The 21084-nt window shown below is 42.0% G+C and overlaps 1 protein-coding gene across 2 annotated transcripts in view; it reads right to left on the reverse strand.

Annotated features, from left to right (window-relative positions):
• FMN2 (formin 2) overlaps positions 1–21084 on the reverse strand; it is a gene marked incomplete at both ends in the record, with an annotated part of 296940 nt that overhangs the window by 249877 nt on the left and 25979 nt on the right. For both annotated transcript variants that reach the window (XM_080698425.1, XM_080698424.1), the window contains one exon: positions 9615–9781. In XM_080698425.1, coding sequence (XP_080554551.1) covers positions 9615–9781 — 167 coding nt within the window. The remainder of the gene's footprint in view (positions 1–9614; positions 9782–21084) is intronic.

A 21084-nucleotide genomic window follows, 5' to 3' on the forward strand; every position in this document is an offset into this window, starting at 1 on the left:
TTTTATTTATTTTTTTTCTTTTGAAACAGGGTCTCACGAGGTGGCTGAGAGTCTAAGTTACTAAGGCTAACCTTAGACCTGTGATCACCTTGTCTCAGCCTCCCACGTACTGGGATTACAGGCATGTTACACCATGCCGGCTCTGCCACCATGTGTGATAGTGTAAATGAGGAAATATCACAAATCTATGTCTCTGCTAAATGGGGGAGGCCAATTTGCAAAGAATTTAGCCAGGAAATTGTTGTGCCTCAATTATTCTACATGTAAAATCTTACAAATATCATGAAGTAAAAATACATAGGGCTAGGGGAGTGGTTCAGGGGTAGAGTGCATGAGCAAGGCATCAGGGTACATCTTCAGAACAAGAAAAAGGCAAAATAAAAAAGAGTACAATAAACTCCCAGAAGATGCCAGGCCCCAGCAGTCACTGTGCTGGACATACACCCAAAGGAGGAGGCGCTGCATTTCAGCACTGCGTGGATCTGTGCAGTGATGTGTTAGGGTCAGAGACAGCCAAGAATGATCAAAGACAATCAATCCAAGGTCTTGTGGTGCTGGTGACTGAACTTCAAGCAAAAAAGAACAGAATTTTCCTCTGCTTCAGTCTATCTAGCCAAACTCGCTTTGAAGAGTAAATGAGTTGGTATTTATAAAGTGCTTAGAACAGAACCCATGCTCTTATATATTGAAGACAGTTTACTCCATAAACTACCAGGAGCTGGGGGTGTGACACAAGCATGAGGCACTGGGTTCAATCAATTCCCAGAATCTAGAAAAACAAAAAAACAAACAAAAACAATGAGAACAAAAGCGCCAGTAGGAGGCGCTGAGGCCCTGCAGTCTGGCTGGAGATTGGCATAGTCAAGATTAGAAAATAACTCACATCCACAGGATGAAAGAAAACAGCGAGAGTACATGTAAGAAAGCATAATAAGATCAGGACTGTGCCTTTCAGCCACGCTTGTCCCATTCCAGCTTCCTGCTAAGAACTATGATGTAAACAAACTTATTTATTTGATACTAGACATTGAGCCCAGGAGCCCTTTACCACAGAGCTACACCCTAGCCTGCCTACACACACACACACACACACACACACACACACACACACACACGTACGTACTGGGGATTGAACCCAGGGGCATTCTACCTCTGAGCTATACTCCCAGTCCTATTTTTTATTCTTTTTATTTTGAAACAGGGTTTCACTAAGTTGTAGAAGGCCTTACTAAGTAGCTAAAGCTGGCCATGAACCTGAGATCCTCCTATCTCACGATCACAGCCTCCCAAATACTGGGATAACAAGCATGCACCACCAAGTCCAGCTTTTTTTTTGGGGGGGGGGCCAGGATCTTGCTAGGTCACTGCACTTACCTCCAACCTGCCATCCTCCTGTCTGAGCCTCCTGAACTGCTGAGATTACAGGTGTGTGTCACTGTGCCTGGCTCAGACCCGCCTTTATTCTATATGTACTTGTCACAAATGTAATTTAATCTTTTTCCTTGTAAATACATAAGGTATCTTGTGCTGTAATTCTTTTTCTTCATAAATACATGAAGTTTATTCCGAGTATGAATTATCATTCTAAACCAGTCCATTTGTTATCACAGGATCCCTTTTAAAACTAATTCTGAAAAAGGCCTACTCCTCACTACAGTGTCAGGTGACACCGATGGCATGTGAAGGGACCGGCCTACACCTTGATCTTCCCTTCACCCTACTTCAGCAGTGGTCCCCTCGCCTGGCCACGGCCTCAACCACTCACCAATGAAACCACATTATCTGTCAAAACTTGTAGATATCCTATCAGTACCTCACCATCTTCTCTACCTTGAGAATCTTGGCCCCCCACTTAGACCATTCACTCTTGGTCTTCTAACACTTAAGTCTACTTCTCCAATGTCCCACGCCAATTCCGCCAACTCCCACCGTCACCACCCTTCAGATGCATATCCCAGGCAAAGAGACACCCTGAGGTCCGTCCACTGTTTGGGGCTCCCCATCCTCATCAGTGGAAGAGCCAATATCTATCCATTATCTGCCACCCAGCTGGCTCTTCACCAGCATCCCTCATTCCTTGTTCTATTCAGTGCTCATTCCAGTTTTTGTGGTGTGCAAATGAAACATTTTCCACAGACATTGTAAGTGTGTGCCCCATTCCATACCTCCCTGTTCCCAGAGCAGGTGACAGGTTTCTAACTGGCAGAGATAATACGGACAGGCTGCCCTCCCTCTACCTCCAACCTCTGAAGACCAAGCACACTGTGCCCTTCCTTTTCTCTGTCTCTCTTCCCACATATTGCTGTTCCACTCCTGCTCTGGCTCAGTCCCCCATCTGTACCTCACATCTCACCCCTTGGCTTCTTGGCCCAAGTGCCGCCAGTTACCCTTCCTCTCCTCGATGGCAGCATGCCTTTCCCTACTGATCCCTCCCTTTGGCATCTACACTTGCTAGAAACACGTCTGTGCTTCTGTAAATTTGGTGCATTACAATTATATATAATAGTAAGATTCATTGTTGTGTACTTGTAAATAAGATTTTTAGGAAATAGCCATGGTTATTCATTGTGCATTAACTATATTTTATCCTCTGGCAGTAGGGTTAAGTAATTTGACAGTGTGAAAAATAGTTATTAAAAACAAAATATTTTCTATCCATCCCTTTAAAGAAAAACTTCTCCAACTCCTGATCTAAAGACAAATCTTCTTTCAGATTTCCAGAGACCAGTAAGATTTGGGTGGGGAGGGAGCTCTTGGCTCCTGGAGGGTGGTATATTCTCAGAACAAGGAAACTTCACTTTGCCACAGCTTCCCAATTTGCTTCTCCTGGCTCCTGAGGCAGGACAAAAAAGGACACAAGATTTACAAGTCCCATCAACAGAACTAATTAATATTCAGCTCATATCCAGCAAAAGGATATGAAAAGAAAATCATGAAAGTTGGGATGAATCGCTAATTTTAATAAAAGTCCATCATACAAGCTTAAAATGAATTCTGAGTCACCCAACAATTTTTGTCAAATGGGTGATAAAAAGTACCAGTTCTGAAGGCCAAAATAGATATTTGAAATAGTAGAATCCTCTCAAATGAGCAAATATAAAAAAAAAAGTATGCTCTTCTTAAAAATTGCTACTGCCATAGATGAGTTCTTTAAAACCCATCAATAAACTTTATGGTTGGGGAATATTTTAAAATCCATAGTAGTAGTGAGTGACAGAATTTCCTCTGAGCTCAGGAGACTATATGGTCAGTGGAATAACAATAATTACCATTACTAATACTTTGGGCTCTGGGAATGAATCCAGGGCCTAGTGCATTCTAAGCACATGCTCTACCACTGGGCTATATCCCGAGCCCTGAAGCCATGTTTCTGAATTGAACATAATGAGGACAGGGTCAAGGACACTTATTTTCCTGTCTGAAATAAAATGCAAAAAGAGGCACATGGCTAGGTATGGTGGCACACACCTGCAATCTCACTTCTTGGCTGACTGAAAGAGGATCACATGTTCCAGACCAGCATGCAATAACTTAGTGAAACCTCCTTTCAAATTAAAAAAAAAAAATAGCTCAGAGGTAGAATGTTCTTAAGCTCAATCCCTAGAATCACACACACAAAAAAATTCAAATATGTTTAAATATAATAATCTTAAAATATGTTAAAAATACATGTGCTTAAACACATACACATAAAAATTCTAGGGAGCTGGTGGCATATGCCTATAATCCCAAAATTTGGGAGACTGAGGTGGGAGGACTGTAGGTTCAAAACTAGCTTTGGCAACTCAGCAAGAGGTAGAAGGTATTGTAGCTTGGAGGCAGAATGCCTCCAATGGACTCCATTGGGAGTTCAACCCCCCAGTGCAAAAAATAAATATAAAAAGGTTTTTTTTAACTCTAGAGATAAAAAAAAATAAGAGTCCTTTTCAAACCATACAATCCAGAAGAATCACAACTATTAAAATATAGACTGAAAGTCTTTTTTCACATTGATCTAACATAAACATGGGAGACATAATTTGATATCATACAATCAATTCTGTGTCTAAAAGTATTACTAATACAAGGCAAATATATATCCAGCTGTCAAAGAAAATATTAAGTTACAGCATTTTATGTATCCACTAATATTCTCTTTATGAAATAAATTTATTTTATAACTAAAACAAAATTTAATTTAAAATTGCTCTTAGAGAAAACTAAACTAAAAATAAACTAAACTAAGAATGGTAAGCAAATTTCTTCCCGACTACCTAGATAATGCAATAGATATAACTAATGGCTACAAAGTGAATACTGATAAATAAAACTTTACATGTAAATAGTGACTTATATGCTGAAATTAGATGTCTGCAGGGAAAAGAAATGTCAGCTAAGATTTTTTAAGAGGTTCAGAAAATTAAATATCATTTAAGTATGACATTTAAAATAAAAATGACTTTCTGAGAATTACTACTGTACAGTGTTTCAAAAATAAATATATAGCCCAGTGTGGTGGCGCATGCTTGCAATCCCAGTACTTGGGAAGTTGAGACAGGAAAATCACAGGTTCCCAGACATCCTCAGATACTTAGTGAGGCCTCTGCAACATAGTGAGATTCTGTTTCAAAATAAAGAATAAAAATAGGACTGAGGGTGTAGCTCTGAGATAGAATGCCTCCGGGGTTACATCCCCGGGACCACAAAAATAAAAAAATTAAAATTAAAATTAGGGCTTGGAATGTAGCTTAGAGGTAGAATGCCCCTGAGTTTAGTCCCTAGTATAATCAATCAATCAATCAATCAATCAACAAGTTAGGCATAGTGACACATGCCTATAATCCAAGTATTTTAGAAGCTGGGACAAGTGAATTATAGATTTGAAGCCTCAGCAATTTAGAAAGATTCTCAGCCACGCAGTGAGACTGTTTCAAAATAAAAAAAGACTAGGAGGTCTAGTTAAGAGGTAAAACACTCCTAAGTATTCTTCTTGCTCTGAAAAAAAAATGAATCTAATCCCCAATATCACAAAAAATAAAAGTAAATAAATATGTAGACACACACACACACACACACACACACCCTTCTGTAATATGGATTCCATATCTGCAGATTCAATAAAGCTCAGATCGAAAATGCTCACGACAACAACAAAGAGCCGTAATATGTACCAAACATGTACAGGCTTTTTTTTTTTTTTTTTGGTACTAGAGATTGAACCCAGGGGCATTCTACTTCCAAGCTATAACCCCAGCCCTATTCTTTATTTTTAATTAACTAAGTTGCTGAAGTTGTCCTCGAACCCCCTATCTTCCTGTCTTGGCCTCCTAAGTACTGGGATTACAGGTGTGAGCCACCAAGCCTGGCCATCTACAGGCTTTTCTGTCATTATTCCCTAAAAAAATGCAATGTAATAATTATCTACATGACATTTATACTAGATTAGGAATTGTATGTAATTTACAGATAATTTTAAAAACAGAGGAAGATATGCATAGGTTTGATTAAAAAAATACTATGCCATTTTTAATAAGTTTGAGCATTTATAGATTTTGGTATCTGTTGGTGGTCCCAGAACCAATCCCCCGTATACACATGTACAATTGTACATATGCATTCATGGAAATTCTCTCAGAGCAGAAAGCTGTGTCATAAGCTTTAACTGCTTCTTTGGAAAGATTTTTTTGCCTGGTCTTGAATAATTTAGCTCCTAAGTGTTCTTCCTGCCCTGAAAAAAAATGAATTTGAACAGTCAGTTGTTGTTTTTTTTTCCCATGTTTTTACTTCCGCTATTTGTGACTATGAGTAGAATGCATGTCATTAGTTTTCTTGTAGAGGATGCTACTGGTTTTGAGTATCGACATCTTCCAGTAAGTTAAAGATCTTGTTTCCTTTATTTTCTTTATGGCTTAGACCTGTGCAAACTTCAAAAACAAGCTAAATCTCTAAGAAAAATCCCAAGTGCGTAACTGGGCTTAAATTTTGCAATGGACTGACAGCCATTTGCTGGCTGTGGAGTCCCATGGTACTGCTCCTAGAGGAAGTGCACCCCAAGCTCTGCACACCCTTGCCAGGATGTGTCCCTGCCAGGATTGTTTCCTGTCCCCTAGAAAGTCATATCCCTACAGGACCTAACCAATGAAAGGTGACCCACAAGCATATGTAAATGTCAGCCAACCAGGAAGAGCATGGTTATATTCCCTCATTTATATAAAACTGACCAAAAGGAATTGAGCATACAGGCATCATTTGAATAAGCAGACTGGAGTGGAAAATCTGGGTGGAAACTTTCTCTTATATGCTACCCCCACCCTTGTTCCTTCTGGCTGTATTTTGATTGATTAATTGATTGATTGATTTTCTCTTTTGTACCGATGGAATCCAGGCCCTCACACATGATAGGCCAGTGCAGAGGTTACAGACATCACCACTTCATCCGCACTTTTCTATTTTTCTCTAAACAAAGTCTCCCAGATGAGAGTGGTAGTGATTGCCTGAAATCTCGATATTTGGGAGGCTGAGGCAAGAGGATAGCAAGTTCAAAGCCAGCCTCAGCAACTTAGCAAGACCATATTTCAAAATAAAAGGTAAAAAGGAATGGGGGTATAGGTCAGTGATAGAACAGCCTTTAGTACAATCCCCAGTACCACACACAAAAAAAAATGAATAAATAAAGAGACTCCCTTTTTTCTTGAATTATTTAATAGTGAATTTTGTTGACAACTGGCATGTAGAATATATTTGGTAAACACTTGTAAGTTACATAACATAATCATTCAACCATATTTGTGTCTATAAACGTTTTTAAAATCTTTATCAAGCTAAAATGTGAGAGACCATGTAAAGTCCATTAATATTTCTATAGCCCTCTATAATCCAAAATGTTAGAACCTAAAAATATATAACAGGGCACTAAAATCAGAAGGCTTAACTGTGGTAAGCCAGTTCATAAACTTCATCAGTAATATCCCCATTAACAATTTTTTTTTTTTGCTTTAGTTATATATTCAAATGGAGAGGGGAGAGGGACGGGGTTCTGCCAGGGAAGGGAACAAGGCTACTAAGAAACAAAGACAGGGTGGGCAGGGTGCCAATGGTAAGCCGCTTCCTACAGGGTCTTCTGTCTTGAAGGGCAACTGACCTCAAGAGAACTATTGGCTAGAAATACTCCCAACAACTCTCTTCTGGAAATCAGCAGAGACTCATGATCAGAAACTCTCTCCCCAGAGATAAGCACCTCCCTTCCCATCCTCCATCTGTACACAGTCTGCGCAGCTCCCAGTATTGTCACTCCCTCTGGATTTTTAAGAACATCCTTGACTGTGTATCAATAAGCACATATTATGGTTGCCGAGCTGCTTTTTAAGTGTTTCCAACGAGGTTTCTACCTTGTTTTTCCTGAAGCTTTAATTTCTTCTGTTTTGTGTTCAGTTTAGTAGAGGGAGTCGAAATGTGTTACAGAGTAAAGGAAGACAGTTAGGATTTGAAAATGTGATCCCTTCAAGCTGGGAGAAAGAAATGCTCCATTTTGAGGAAATGATGGGACATATACATACACACACATACTAGGAGTTGAGCTGGGCACATTCTACCACTGAGCTAAACTTATTTTATTTTTTTATATTGAAACAGGGTATTGCTAAATTGCTGCCCTAAAGTTGCCCAGGTTGGCCTCGAACCTGCAATCCTCTTGTCTCAGGCTCCCAAGTACTTGGATTCCAGGCCTGGTTCTGTATATAATGCTGAAGGATTGCACTGTGTGCGCTGTTTTTTACTTGTCATGCCACACCCAGCTTCCTCCCCACCCTCCAATAGCACGGATAAGGACAGTTCCTCATCTTTACCAGGAAACTGCAGCAAAGTGAGATATAAGAAGTAAACAGGAAAGAAAAAGGAAAAGAGAAAGGCTGGGCCTGTTGCTCAGTGGTACAGGGCCACCCAGCATGCAGAAGGCCCCAAGCTCATCCTCAGCACCATAGAGATAAGTAACAAAATATTTTTAAAAGAGAGAAATAAGGTTATCTAACCTACTTCCTCCAATACCACACTTATTGGTTGATAAGACTCTTTACTTCTGAGGCTTAACAGAAGAAAATGAAGTTAATTTGGGAATAGTTTTCATCAAAAAGTAAGTGCCAGACATAGCTAGCATTTGCCTTTCTCTGTACTATATTTACCATAATGCCAACTTGCCAAATTGATACATCTTCTAGACCATAGCTCTACAATTCATCACTGTTCTCAGGTTCTGTCTCTACCATAACACCATTCTCTCACAGAGAAGAAAGAAGAAAAAAGTAAAGTTTTCCAACCCTTCCCAAAGAGGAAAAGATCTACCTAACAGTGACTAGCCACAGCATCATTAAAATAAAATTACATCAGGAAAAAATTAAAGAAATCCTAAGATGGAAGCTACACAAGATAACCTGGAAATTTTTCTTTCAATTGGGAAGAATCAAAAAGCCCTCAAAATATGTTATGCCATTGATTTTGCTAATACTTAAGGGAGATAGAGGAAGACCACAGGTACCATGGGTAAAGAAGGGGAGGAAGGACAGGCCAACACAGACACTTTACTATTGAATACTCCACTTCCCGTCTGCCGCTGATTATTTTCATTGTCCTTTAGAACGTGATCATTGCACTCCCTGAACCACAGCACATTTGTTGAAGGCCAGTTAAAGTGGAGGCTCTTGGCACCAAAGGAAACTCAGCACACAGGAGTGAGAACCCGCTCCTCTCCCACTCTCAAACTCTGGACACTGCACAAGGCTGCCAATCACACCCTCAGTTTTGTTATGAGAAACTCACATAGAATTCTTAAGTAACTGATTTTTTGTTTCTGTTTTTTGTTTTATTTTGGTTTTGCTTGTAGCACTGGGGATGGAACCCAGGGCCCCATGCATGCTAGGCAAGCACTCTATTACTGAGCCACATCCTCAACCCCATAGCCGGGTTTTACCCACGTACTGGTCAGAACCCATGTCACACATACACCACGTACCTGAGAAAGATCAACAATACTCTGGCTTGAAAATGGTGACCCAGCTGTGCTGATGTTCACTATGAATTACAAATATTCCTTTGGTATTGCTGTTCTGCAGTATGAACTCTGGGTGAATGGCAGGGAGGGATCAAGCAGATAGTGCTGCTTTGTGTCAATACTTAGTACACAAATGAGTTAGAAATGCACCGAAATGGCACTCTAGGGCCCATGGAAACCCGCAGCCCAATGGGAGCCATCCTGTGCCCTGCGGAGCTTCTCTGGAGGAATGCCCATGACAAGCAACACCAGAATATCTGAGCCAGAACCACCTCAGTGGCTGAACACTTGCTGGTGCCTGGGTTCCATCCCTAGCACCGCAGACACTTTTAAAATGTAATCGTAAAATCATTGCCGATTAGAGCAAGCTAGAAAACTGTTGAGTGGCCATCTGTTAAAAGAAAGAGGTTTGGCAAATGTACTTAATACTCGAGTCAAATCAAAAACAAGACACAGATATGTTCATCTGCTGTGTGGCCAGGGCCTGGGCGCTGTGTCATGTGTTCACAAATTACAGGGTAACCGGCAGGCACACATCACAGCTGCTATTTCAACCACAGTCGACCTCAGGAACAGAGTGAGTTCTACTTACATCAAATGGAGCAGAACTTGACTGGGCATTCTGATGACAGGGTTCCCTGAAGCAGTCACTGAAAGGAAGTAGAAGGCCCATGGCAATGATCCGTGAGCAAAATTTCTCTGCTTCTTCCGGAGGCCCGTTCTCCTGCTGGCTGAACAACTTCTCCAGCAGCGTGCGCCCTGCAGATGAAACAGGGTCATTAGGAGGCAGCACTGGCAGATCACCCGGCTAGGAGCCCCAGAGGAGCTGGGGGGGGGGGGAACAGCCAGGCAGCAGCACTGTTTCCAAGGCTACTGACACATGCACAGAGGAGCTGCTCAAACAGAAACTGCAGTCTGAGGCCAGAGGCGCCACAGAGGGGAAGGCAGCAGGGGTGCTCTCCCATCCCCACGAAGACCCCTGCCTCAAGAGACTGGCCCAAGTGGCCAGCTGGCCAGCTCCAGCCCAATGAGGAAGCCCCCACCTGACGGGCTCCATCACACCATCCAGTTTGTTTACCCTGCAGAAGGCTCTCTAAGGAAGCAATTAATAACCCAAGGAGCCTCCATTTGGGCCTATCTACAAATAGCAGGGACCAAGTTCACAGTTCCAGACGAGAATGGAGACAAGGAGATAGACGGGCAAAGACACCAAGCCCTGAGACAGGGGAGAGGGTTGGCCACAGGAATCACCCTGAAGAGGAAAGAGAGACAGTGTTTTCAGACGCTCCTCATGGGGTGGGTCTGAATCTAAGGGTTGTTTTATTATTATTATTATTATTATTATTATTATCATTATTATTATTAATATTAATATTTCCCTAGAGGAGAGGCACAAAGAGAACACACTGGTCAAAGACCCTAAAGGACCTGGGTCCTCAACTGACTCCAGGGTTCTCATCCTGGCTGTATCTTAGAGTCCTCTGTGAGGACAGAAATGCTGGAAGCCCAGGCACCAGTTGATCCTAGTGTAGCCAGAGGTAAGAGCTATAAGTCCAGTCCCTAATCTTCTTCTTTTTTTTTTTTTTTTTTTTTTTTTTGTAGTACTGGGGATTGAATCCAGAGGCATTCTATCTCCAAGCTCTACCCCCCGCCCTTTTTATTTTGTACTTTGAAACAGGGTCTCACTAAGTTGAGGCTGGCCTTGAACTGCAATCCTCCTGTTTCAGCCTCTCACCTAATCTATCTTAACACTACTAGCTCTCTACTCTTTAGAAATGTCTGTAGCTCGTTTCTGCATTCATAAACTATGGCAAGGAAGCATAGCCCTGGGGTCCCTTCCAGGGCCACAGCTGGTCCTCAGCACTTGCTCTTCTGCTATCCCTCCACCTGGTTAGTGTATTAAGTCTTCAACTTTAATTCAAAACCACTTATCCAGAAAAGCCACCTTTTCTTTTTTTTTAATAAATTTTTATTGGTGCATTGTTAGTCATACATATCAATGGGGGTGGGGGGGGAACTTGTGGAGATATACATGCACACATCACCCAATCAGCCCCTACCCAATCTCTAACCCCTTCCCTCCCCCTCCCTCCTACCCATGCTTGGCTTCCTGATTGACTTTGATATGTTTAAGTACATCATGTGCTTTAAAGAGTTTCCCTTGTCCTCCCTCTTATCCCCTCAGATATGTCACCTTCATTGCTCCTCTATAGGGTCCCTTCTTCATCTACAGTTCCTCCTGTTACCCATTTCTCCCTAATATTTTGCACATTAAGAAAAGCATATGATTTCTATTTTTTTGTGACATTTCACTGTAAATGCCAAATTTTGTTCTCCCTTATGGCTGGGCAAAATTCCATTGTGTACATATCCCATAGTTTTGAAATCCACTCATTCGTTGAAGGACATCTGGCTGATTCCACAGTTTGGCAATGGTGAACTGTGCAGCTCTGAACATGGTTGTTCATGCATTAGTTTGGTATTTTGGTTTTCATTCTTTTGGTAGATACCCAGAGGTGGTATTGCTGGATCATATGGTAAGTTCATTTTCCTTCTTCTGAGGATCTTCTATACTGTTCTCCAAAGTGGTTGCACCAACTTGCAATCCCACCAACAATGTATTAGAGCTTCTATTTCTCCACACTTATTCCTACTTACCGAAAACCTGAAAGCCAAAAGGTGAGTAACTTTGACAGGATGATTCACTCACAACCATTTTTTTTGTTAAATAGAGGTCACTTGGGTCTGGAAATCTGCTGAAAGATTAGGTGAAGCAGCTTCCAGTGCTTCCTGGCCACAGTTAAAGAAACCCGCTGGCCCTTTGCTGTGAAGCAGGCCCCAGTTCCAGGCCTGCCGCGCAGCAGGCTCTGGACCCAGGCCGCTGGCTCCAATCCCGGCCTCACCACGCGGCAGGCTCTGGTTACTGTCACTGTGGGCGTGATGTTTACAGAGGTTCCTATTTTCCTCCATATATGTATGTGTATATATATATATATATATATATATATATATATATATATATATTTTTTTTTTTTTTAAGTAGGAGAAAACAGCACGTCTCGATTGCAGAAGCTAAGAGCCCAATTCCCTAGCAGCAATGGATTTTATCTCCCCACTGGAAGTATAGGCTCACAGCCTCACCATGGAGAGCGGGATCCGCTGCTCCAAGCACACCCTTACCCCCAGCCCGGCACAGAGGGGCACAGCAGCCATGAGCTGAGGTCTCCCGGGACCTCTGCTGCAATGAATCAGCCCAGCAATACAGGCGGGGCTCCCTCCGACTTGCCCCGGATATTTTTCTTACATAGTATGTTGTCCAGAATTCCTGTACATGTGCAGCAAGAGCAGTTTACTTTTGGGGAGATATTTTCAAAAATTCAAGGTGGACTAGATTGGATCTGTCTGCCTCTCCTGAATACTAGCCATCACTGCCACTACCACCATTTTGGCCTGTCTCCCCAAAACGTTTTCTTACATAGTATGCTGTTCAGAGTTCCTGAGCATGTGGGGCAGGAAGAGTCTACTTTTGGAGAGATTGCTTTAAAAATTCAAGGTGGATTTGGTTGGATCTGTCTGCCTCTCCTGAATACTGGCCAGCACCACCACCTTCTTGGTCTCTCCTAGAGTATGTTGTTGTTAAGTATTCCTGTGCATGGGTGGCAGGAGCAGTCTGCTTTCTGATCTCTTCTGGGATATCCCTCCAAAACTCACTTTTCTTGCAGTGGCGGGCGCCACAGTGCCGTCTTGCCTCTAATTCCGCCATTTTCCACTCTTTCTCCTATATTTCCAATAGAATGTGATGACTAGAAATGTTTCTGTGTGTTGTCCCATTCAGCTATTAAATCAAAATCTGTTGTCCAGGTTGCCAACGCTGTGGTTGTGGTCGCCACTGCAGCTGCAACTGCAGCCGCCACCATCTTCCTCCCTCTTCAATATTTTTTAATAAAAGAAAACAGTACGTGTCTTTTGCAGAAGTACTTAGTAGCAATGTGTTTTATCTCCCCGCCAAGAGCGGAGGCCCACAGCCTCACCATGGAGAGCGGGTTCTGCTGCTCCGAGCGCACCCAGCCCCAGCACTGTGCAGAGGAGCGCAGTGGCTAGGAGCGCCCTTGGCTCCCAGGACACAAGGCACCAGCCAATCTGATTATGCAGGCTCCATCTGACTCACCCCGAACATTTTTCTTACATAGTATGTTGTCCAGAGTTCCTGAGCATGTGGAGCAGGTGCAGTCTACTTTCGGGGAGATTTCCTCAAAAGTTCAGGGTAGATTAGAATGAATCTACTTGCCTCATCCAAAAGCTGGATTCTCTACATCCACCAGCATTTCCTCCAGCCCTGAACCTCATCAGTAGTACCCCCAGGAATTGGTCATCGTCGGTGGCTTCCTGCCCCCCTCAGCACAGAGCAAAGTACTCTCCAAGCCCCTCCTCTCCCCACTGTCTTCCCCTCTTCCTTGGAGAGCTCGCTGTCCTCTGGCAGGCAGCACTCTCGGGACTCGATGTCGCTCAGCTCTCCACTCCCTTGGCACCTCGGCTGAGGCACCTCCTCACCCCCCAGGTAGCACATCCTGCCCCTTTTCTTCCACTATTCACCTTCTTCTTGTTGAGTAAACCTGTGGTCTGTCTCCTCCTGGTGGAACCTAAGCTTCATTTCAGTAGACTTGGCTGTTGGCCAGGTTTTACCTGGCAAAGAGGGGGTGATTAATTAATTTTTTGCCATAGATGTAATTCTTTGTTACATACTCAGAACCTTAAGTCCTCTTTACAGGACTCTCTAACATGTCCAAGCTTCCTGGATCATCTTGTGGTTTATTCTCTTCTCTATTCTTTCCATATTCTTGTCTATAATCCCACTGATATATAAACACTGCTCTCCTTGAAGTTGGGTATGCTTTGTGACTATCTACACTAATGATGCCACCACACCTGAACAGAACCAGACCTTGGAGGCCTGTTAGAGGAACAGGACGATAGAGTAATAGAAAGAAGATGAGAAGCTGGGAGTGGTGGCGCACACTTGTAATCCCAGCATTCGGGAGGCTGAGACAGGAGGATGGCGGTTCACAGACAGCCTCGGGTACTTAGTGAGGCCCTTTGCAACTCAGTGAGACCCTGTTTCAAAATAAAGAATAAAAAGCAGGGCTGGGGGTGTAGCTTGGAGGTAGAATGTCCCTGGGTTCCATTACCAGGACCTAAAAAGAAAAAAAGATGAGAATAGAAGGAACCACCACACCAATAGCAAGTTGGCCAATTTTTTTTTTTCTTCTAGTATTCAACCTGGACCCAAGGAAGGCTCTAAACCAGAAGTGGCAACTGTGCTACTTACAGGAAAAGTTTTAGGGCACAGTTTGACAATGTATGTGAATGATAGTTAAAAACTTCACCTCTTGCTGGGAGTAGTGGCGCATGTTTCTGGGGGTTTTTTTTGTTTGTTTTGTTTTGGTTTTCTTTGGTGATACTGGGGTTTCTGGAAGCCCTTCTACCTCCAGGCTACACTCCCAGACCTATTTTATATTTTTATTTGGAAACAGGGTCTCTTAAGCCAACGCAGCTGGCATCGAACCTGCGCGATCCTCCTGTCTCTGCCTCCCAAGCGCAGGAATTACAAGCATGCGGGTGGCACATGTGCAGGCTCACGGACAGACTCAGAAACTTAGGGAGGCCCTCTACAACTTAGTGAGACCTTGTTTCAAAATAAAGAAAAAAAATAGGGCTGGGTGTGCATCTCAGAGGAAGAATGCCCCTCTGGTGCGATCCCCAACACCACATCAAAAATAAAATAAAATAAAATAAAATAAAATAAAATAAAATAAAAATTTCACCCCTTTGACCCAGAAATTCAACTTTGGAAAATCTATTCCAGATAAATACTCAAGGGTATAATCAAAGACTGGTATATCAGAAATTACTGTGAAGATTAAATGAGATCATAAATGTGAAGTGCTTAGTACATTTCCTATTATAATAACATGTTGATTATTAATAATAAAAAGTTAAAAGACACTAAAATGTCCCCAATAAAAACAATTTCTTAAAAAGGAGTTGTCTTTATGTATATGATGACTAACCATATAGCCACTAAAAATAATGCTACTGGGCTCAGTGTGCAGTTCAGAGGCAAAGCATTTACTTAGCACGTGCGAGGCCCTGAATTTCATCCTCAGTACCACAAAACAAAGAAAAAAATATATCTTGCTACTTTAGAAAGAAGAAGAACCTAATTGATTTAAACATACTGACTATATTAACAGGAAGAAGAAATATCACATTCATTGCTGAAAAATGCTAGGATATCCATCACCACTGAAAATGGAGAAGAGAAAATAACAGAGCATTTGCCCTGCTTTTGAAGTCTGAGTTACAGTGTGTGTGTGTGTGTGTGTGTGTGTGTGTGTGTGTGTGTGTGTGTGTGTTACTGGGAGTTGAACCCAGGGTCATTATACCCTGAGCTGCACCCCTGCATTGAAATAAGGTCTCATTAAGTTACCATTCACTGGCCTTGAACCTGAGATCCTCCTGTCTCTGCCTCTCAAGTACTGGCATTATAGGCATGCACCACCACACCCACACAGGACCTGAGTTACTTTTTGAGATAATAAAATACATCTAGTGAATAAGGAAAAGTTGTTAGCACAAGGATGTACCTCAGTGGCAGAGGGCTTGCCTAGCATGAACAAGACCCTTGGTTTGATCTTGACCACTACCACCAACACACACACACATACTTGGCTACACACACAGTTTTCAATACAGAAAAATGTCAACCAAAAAATGAATGAAATGACAAAATTTGAAAATCATCTTTTTTGCAATCTCTAATAAAATAATTGGCTTACTTAATGAACAGTAAATAGGAAGAAAATCCATTAGAGAAAAAGGTCAATTGAAAAATTGACAAAGCAAGGATGAAACTGTCATCCCCAAACCCACAACATACCATTCATAGCCTAGATACAGCTGAGAAAGCTAGACAGGGTGAGTGTCCTGATTTGAAGGATTACAAAGGGCACAGTACCACCCATTACACACAGTGCTATCCTCCAACCCTAGATTTAAAAAAAGAGGGGAACTACACATTAATCGAATTACATTATTAGATTTACATATTAGAATCAAATTATGTAGTACTTCCAACCCTGGGCTTCAGAGAGTTCTGGAAAGGGATTAGTTAGCAGACAGTTTAGGTAACTAATTCTACTTGTATTCAAATAATGGTGTCATGGCATACAGTTATCCCTCAGTATCCCTGGAGGGTTGGTTCTAGGATCCCAGATGCTATCATTTTATAAATTAGGAAACACAGTACCAGGACCTTAGGTATCTAATCCAAAGTCACACTATCTTTTTCTAGGAAAGGCCCATCTTATTTATTATGTACATTGTATATTACATATCTAATATATACCCTGAAGAAACCCAGGAAAATAATTTACCCATGGACAAATTTTTTTTTATAAATTTATATAACATTCTTCAGCAGAGTAAGGTGGCACATATCTATAATCCCAGTATCTGGGAGGCTGACAAAGGAGGATCACAAGCCAGCCTTAGCAACTTAGCAAGACCCTCATCGACTTGCCAAGACCCTATGTCTTTTCTTTTGACTTATAAAATAGATTATCCTAGCCAGACATGATGGTGCACACTTGTAATCCCAGTACTTGGGAGGTTGAGACAGGAGGATCACACAGGTTAGAAGCCAGCCTCCGCTGCTTAGTGAGGCTCTCAGCAACTTAGCGAGACCCTGTTTCAAAATAAAATATAAAATAGGTCTGGGAGTGTAGCCCAGATGTAGAATGCCCCTGGGTTCCATCCCACTACCACAAAAATAAAATAAGATAAATAAAATTAAAATAAAATTTAAAAAATAGGGCTGGAGGTGAGGCTTAGAGTTAGAATACCTCTGGGTTCAATTCCCAATACCACACACAAAAAAATAATAATGTATATAATATATAATTGTATTTCTCCTCTAATTTTTCAGACATCTTTAAGAAAAAGATAGTATCAGTATGGAAAATATGCCTAATACTTCATTTCAGTACAGTATACCAACATTACCTCCATTAAGCAGAATTTATCACAGATCTTTGAATTAGAGAATCTAAAGCACATCATATCAAAAACAGCCTAACAATCTGTCATTAGTTCCTAGACCCTAAAATCTGTCATTAGTTCCATCATTCCTATAAAGTTAATGGGTTGGAAGAATAGTCGTTCTTTGACGTCAACAGCATTGTACCCCCAAGCTATACACCCCTAGCCCTTTTTAGGTTTTGTTTTAAAAGAGGGTCTTGCTAGGTTGCTGAGAGTCTAAGCTTTTAATGCTAGTCTCAAACCTGCAATCCTCCTGTCTTAGCCTCCCAAGGCTAACACGGGCATGTGCCACCATGCCCAGAAGAAATTGTTAGATGTAATTTCTTCAGTGTATAAAAAGGAGGAAGGAAGATACAATGAGAATTCCAATCCTTCCTTCCATTTGTTAGTAATAAAAAAGTAATATTTTAGATCAATAAAAATGTTTCTCTTCATATGTCACAAAGGAAATCATACTGAAAGGAAGATATATATTTTTCTAAAAATATACTTTAACATTTTTCAAAAAGAACAATTTGGAGAAAGGAACTATATTATGAATGGGTAGTTTTATGGCTTAAATTATCATTCCTAAAAAATATTATCAAAAGCTCTCTAAGTAATCTCAATGGAACACATAATATATTGACAAGAACAAATATATACAAAAAAAGAAAAGTAAAATTAGTTGTTAAAACAATTTATGCCTGGACGTAGTGGCACACACCTGTAATCTCAGTACTTGGGAAACTCAGACAGGAGGATTGAAGGTTCAAGGCCAGTCTCAGCAACTCCACAAGACCCTCAGCAAATTATCAAGATATTTAAAAAACCATCCAAAATCTTCATGAATAGTTTTACAGCCTGGCCATTTGCAAACTCCATAGCCACAGAGTGTGTGAGAGGCCTCCTTATGAATAGCTGTCTCACCTTATATTTAGAACTAAAGATTCTCCATTTACTATAGAGGACAAGTTATTGCTGACGATGCTTCAGGTGGGAAGGAGGTGGTCCAGGGGGAACTGTTCCTAGTGGATCTGGCCCTCCAGGGTGAATGTCATTGTCTTCCATATTGTGACTCCAGTTTCCATAACTGTTGAGGCTCAGCAGGAGGTGAGCTCGCTGCCTGTACTTGTCATGTGTCCTAAGGAGGCAGGAGCCTAATGGTGCTGCCCTGCACCTGCCACATGGAGCTAAGCCGCCCCTGCCACGCAGGAGCAGTTAGAGGACATCAGGCTCAGGAAAAGAAAATAAAACTAAACACAAGCGTCCTCACCTGTCAAGCCAATCAAGATTTGCCCTGTCGCCCTGAGGCTATGTAATCTTTATCCTGATACCACTGGGGCTCAGTCTTAGGACTTTGGCCCTCTGGGCACCCCCTGGTGGAAATAAAAAAATTCTCCTTTCCAACCTGGTATCCAGGTCGTCATCTGTCTGAGCCTGGCACCCTGCAACACTAACAGCAGAACTCCATCAGCAAATTTTTTTTTTTTAGTAACATCAACATCTCTTTTGCATCAGAACTCTCGCCTGCTACCTTTCTGCTCCACCAGCAACTTGTGCCTGGAGCAAGAAACTATTCCAAAATAAAAAATGAAAAAAGGGCTAGGGATGCAGCTCAGATGTAGAATGGCCCTGGGTTTAATCCTCAGTACCATAGGAAAAGAAAGGGAGGGAGGGAGGGAAGGGTTATTTTTTGCCCATTCTCTTCTCCTGCACACACATGGGCTCCATCAGTAGACTTTGTGATGTCCAGGACGGGCACAGAGTAAAGCAGCTCTGAGCTTATGCCATGGAAGCCACTGTCTGGTTTTTAATCATCATGCTACCATTGCACTAGCTCTGTCCTTAATCAAGTCGCTCAACCTCCTTTAAGTCTGTTTCCTTTTTTGTTCTTTTTTGGAGGTGTTTGGGAGGCACCCTGAGCCTCAGGTATTCTGGGCAGTCACTCTACCACTGAGCTGAAATCCTAGTACTTGGGAGGCTGAGACAGGAAGAGCACAAGTCCAAGGACAGCCTTAGCAAGAAGTGAGACCCTCGGCAAATTAACAAGACCCTGTTTCAAAATTAAAAATTAAAAAAGGGCTAGGGTGTAACTCAGAGATAGAATGCCCCTGAGTTCAAAACCCAGTACCAAGCATGTACACACAAAATCAATCAATCAATCAATAAACAAACTAGACATATGGTGATAAATACCCCCTTTCTCCCTAATAAGCTAAAAACACAGGGCTAGATAAACATGGAAACAGCAGCTAGGGAAAAGAACCATTCCTTTCCACAACAGATTCAGTACCCTCCTGCCCAATGAAGTGAACATCCACCCCGTACCGGGGCTCTACGGGGCCTGTGGCCAGTGATACTAGAAAATATAGAAAACCTTTTCTCTTGTTGTTGAGACAGGTCTTACTATGGTTGGTCTTGAACTCCTAGGCTCAAATGATCCTCCCGCCTCAGACTCCTGCGTGACTAAGATTACAGGCCTGGACCACAACATCCGGGTTAAAAAATATATATATTTCATATGGATAGAGCTATATGATGTAAAAGGCATTTCCAAATTTGTTGTCAGCTTTGTCACATGTGCAGACCAAGGACTTTTTATCCTTTTATTTTTGGTTTGTGGGGCTGAGTGTGGAAGCCAGAACCTCAGGCATGCTAAGCACGCACTGTAACACTGCACTACACCCTCAGTCCCTGAAGAACAAGGATTTATCTTCACAACTTCAAAGACTCTAAATGAGCAATGAAAAGGTTCCAGAATTTGCCCAAGGTCATAAGACTATTAAGCGGCAGTGCCAAAACTGGACACATACTCTGCTCTGCTCATTTTTATTCCAGAGACCTTCTACTTCTGAGTCAGCCAGCAACCCTGGAAAAGCTTCTGACCAACATTGTGCATTGAGATATAAAAGAAACAGACCATGTGGCCTGTTCCCCACAGACACTAACAACCTAGTTACAATGACCAGAGCCAGAGAAGGAACAGTTCTAAAGCAGTCTGTTTAGACCACGCTAACTTTAGTGGGATGGGAGGGCAGGAAAGACCAGACATAATCAAGTGCTTAGTGGTCTAACATATTTTAGAGAATGTCACAGCCCCACCAGAGGATCCGACTCTGAAGGAAGCATACTCCTTCCCCTTAACTAGTAAGAACAAAGGCAGCCAAGGCAGAAGGCAAACTCTGGGAGGAGAGCAGAGCACAGGCCCCTAGTTGGGCACAGGACAGGGAGGGTCTCCTGCTCATCCTCATTTGCTGAGATCATAGAGTGTCCAAACAGAAATAGGAATTTCAACACAGAAACCTTCACATGGAGACATGAGAGTGAGTTTGTTTTTGTTTTTATACTGGCCTCAATGATGCATATGTTCTGTTATTATTGATCCCAAAGATGAATAAACTTTTCTCTTTATTAGGATCAAATTACTCAGTGACAGCTGGGGTGTGTTTATTTTTATATTTTATTTATTTATTTATTCATTCATTCATTCATTTTGGAGTACTAGGGATGGGACCCAGGAACATTCTACCTCCAAGCTACATCCCCAGCCCTATCTTTTACTCTTTATTTTGAAACAGGGTCTCACTCAGTTGCAGAGGGACTCACTAAGTAGCTGAGGCTGGCTGCAAACCTACAATCCTCCTGTCTCAGCCTCTCAAGTACTGGGGTTACAATCTGTGCCACCGCACTGCTGCACATCTGTAAAACCAGCTACTCAAAAGGTTGAGGAAGGAGGACAGCAAATTCAAAGCCAGCCTGGGCAACTTAGCAAGACCTTGTTTCAAAATAAAAAATAAAAAGAAATTGCACCATAGTGCTCAGTAATTGAGCTCCTGCCTAGCATGTTCCAGGCCCTGGTTCAAGCCCCAGTGCAAAAAGAAGGAAAATCTCAGAGATATTCTAATACGTTTTAAGTGCTGGGGATTGAGGGGCTCCTGTGTGCTAGGCAAGCACTCTGTCCCAGCCTTCTTCTACTTTCAGTC

This window comes from Muscardinus avellanarius (genome assembly GCF_963383645.1).
Source record: "Muscardinus avellanarius genome assembly, chromosome: 7".
In the NCBI taxonomy this organism is placed as follows: Eukaryota; Metazoa; Chordata; class Mammalia; order Rodentia; family Gliridae; genus Muscardinus; species Muscardinus avellanarius.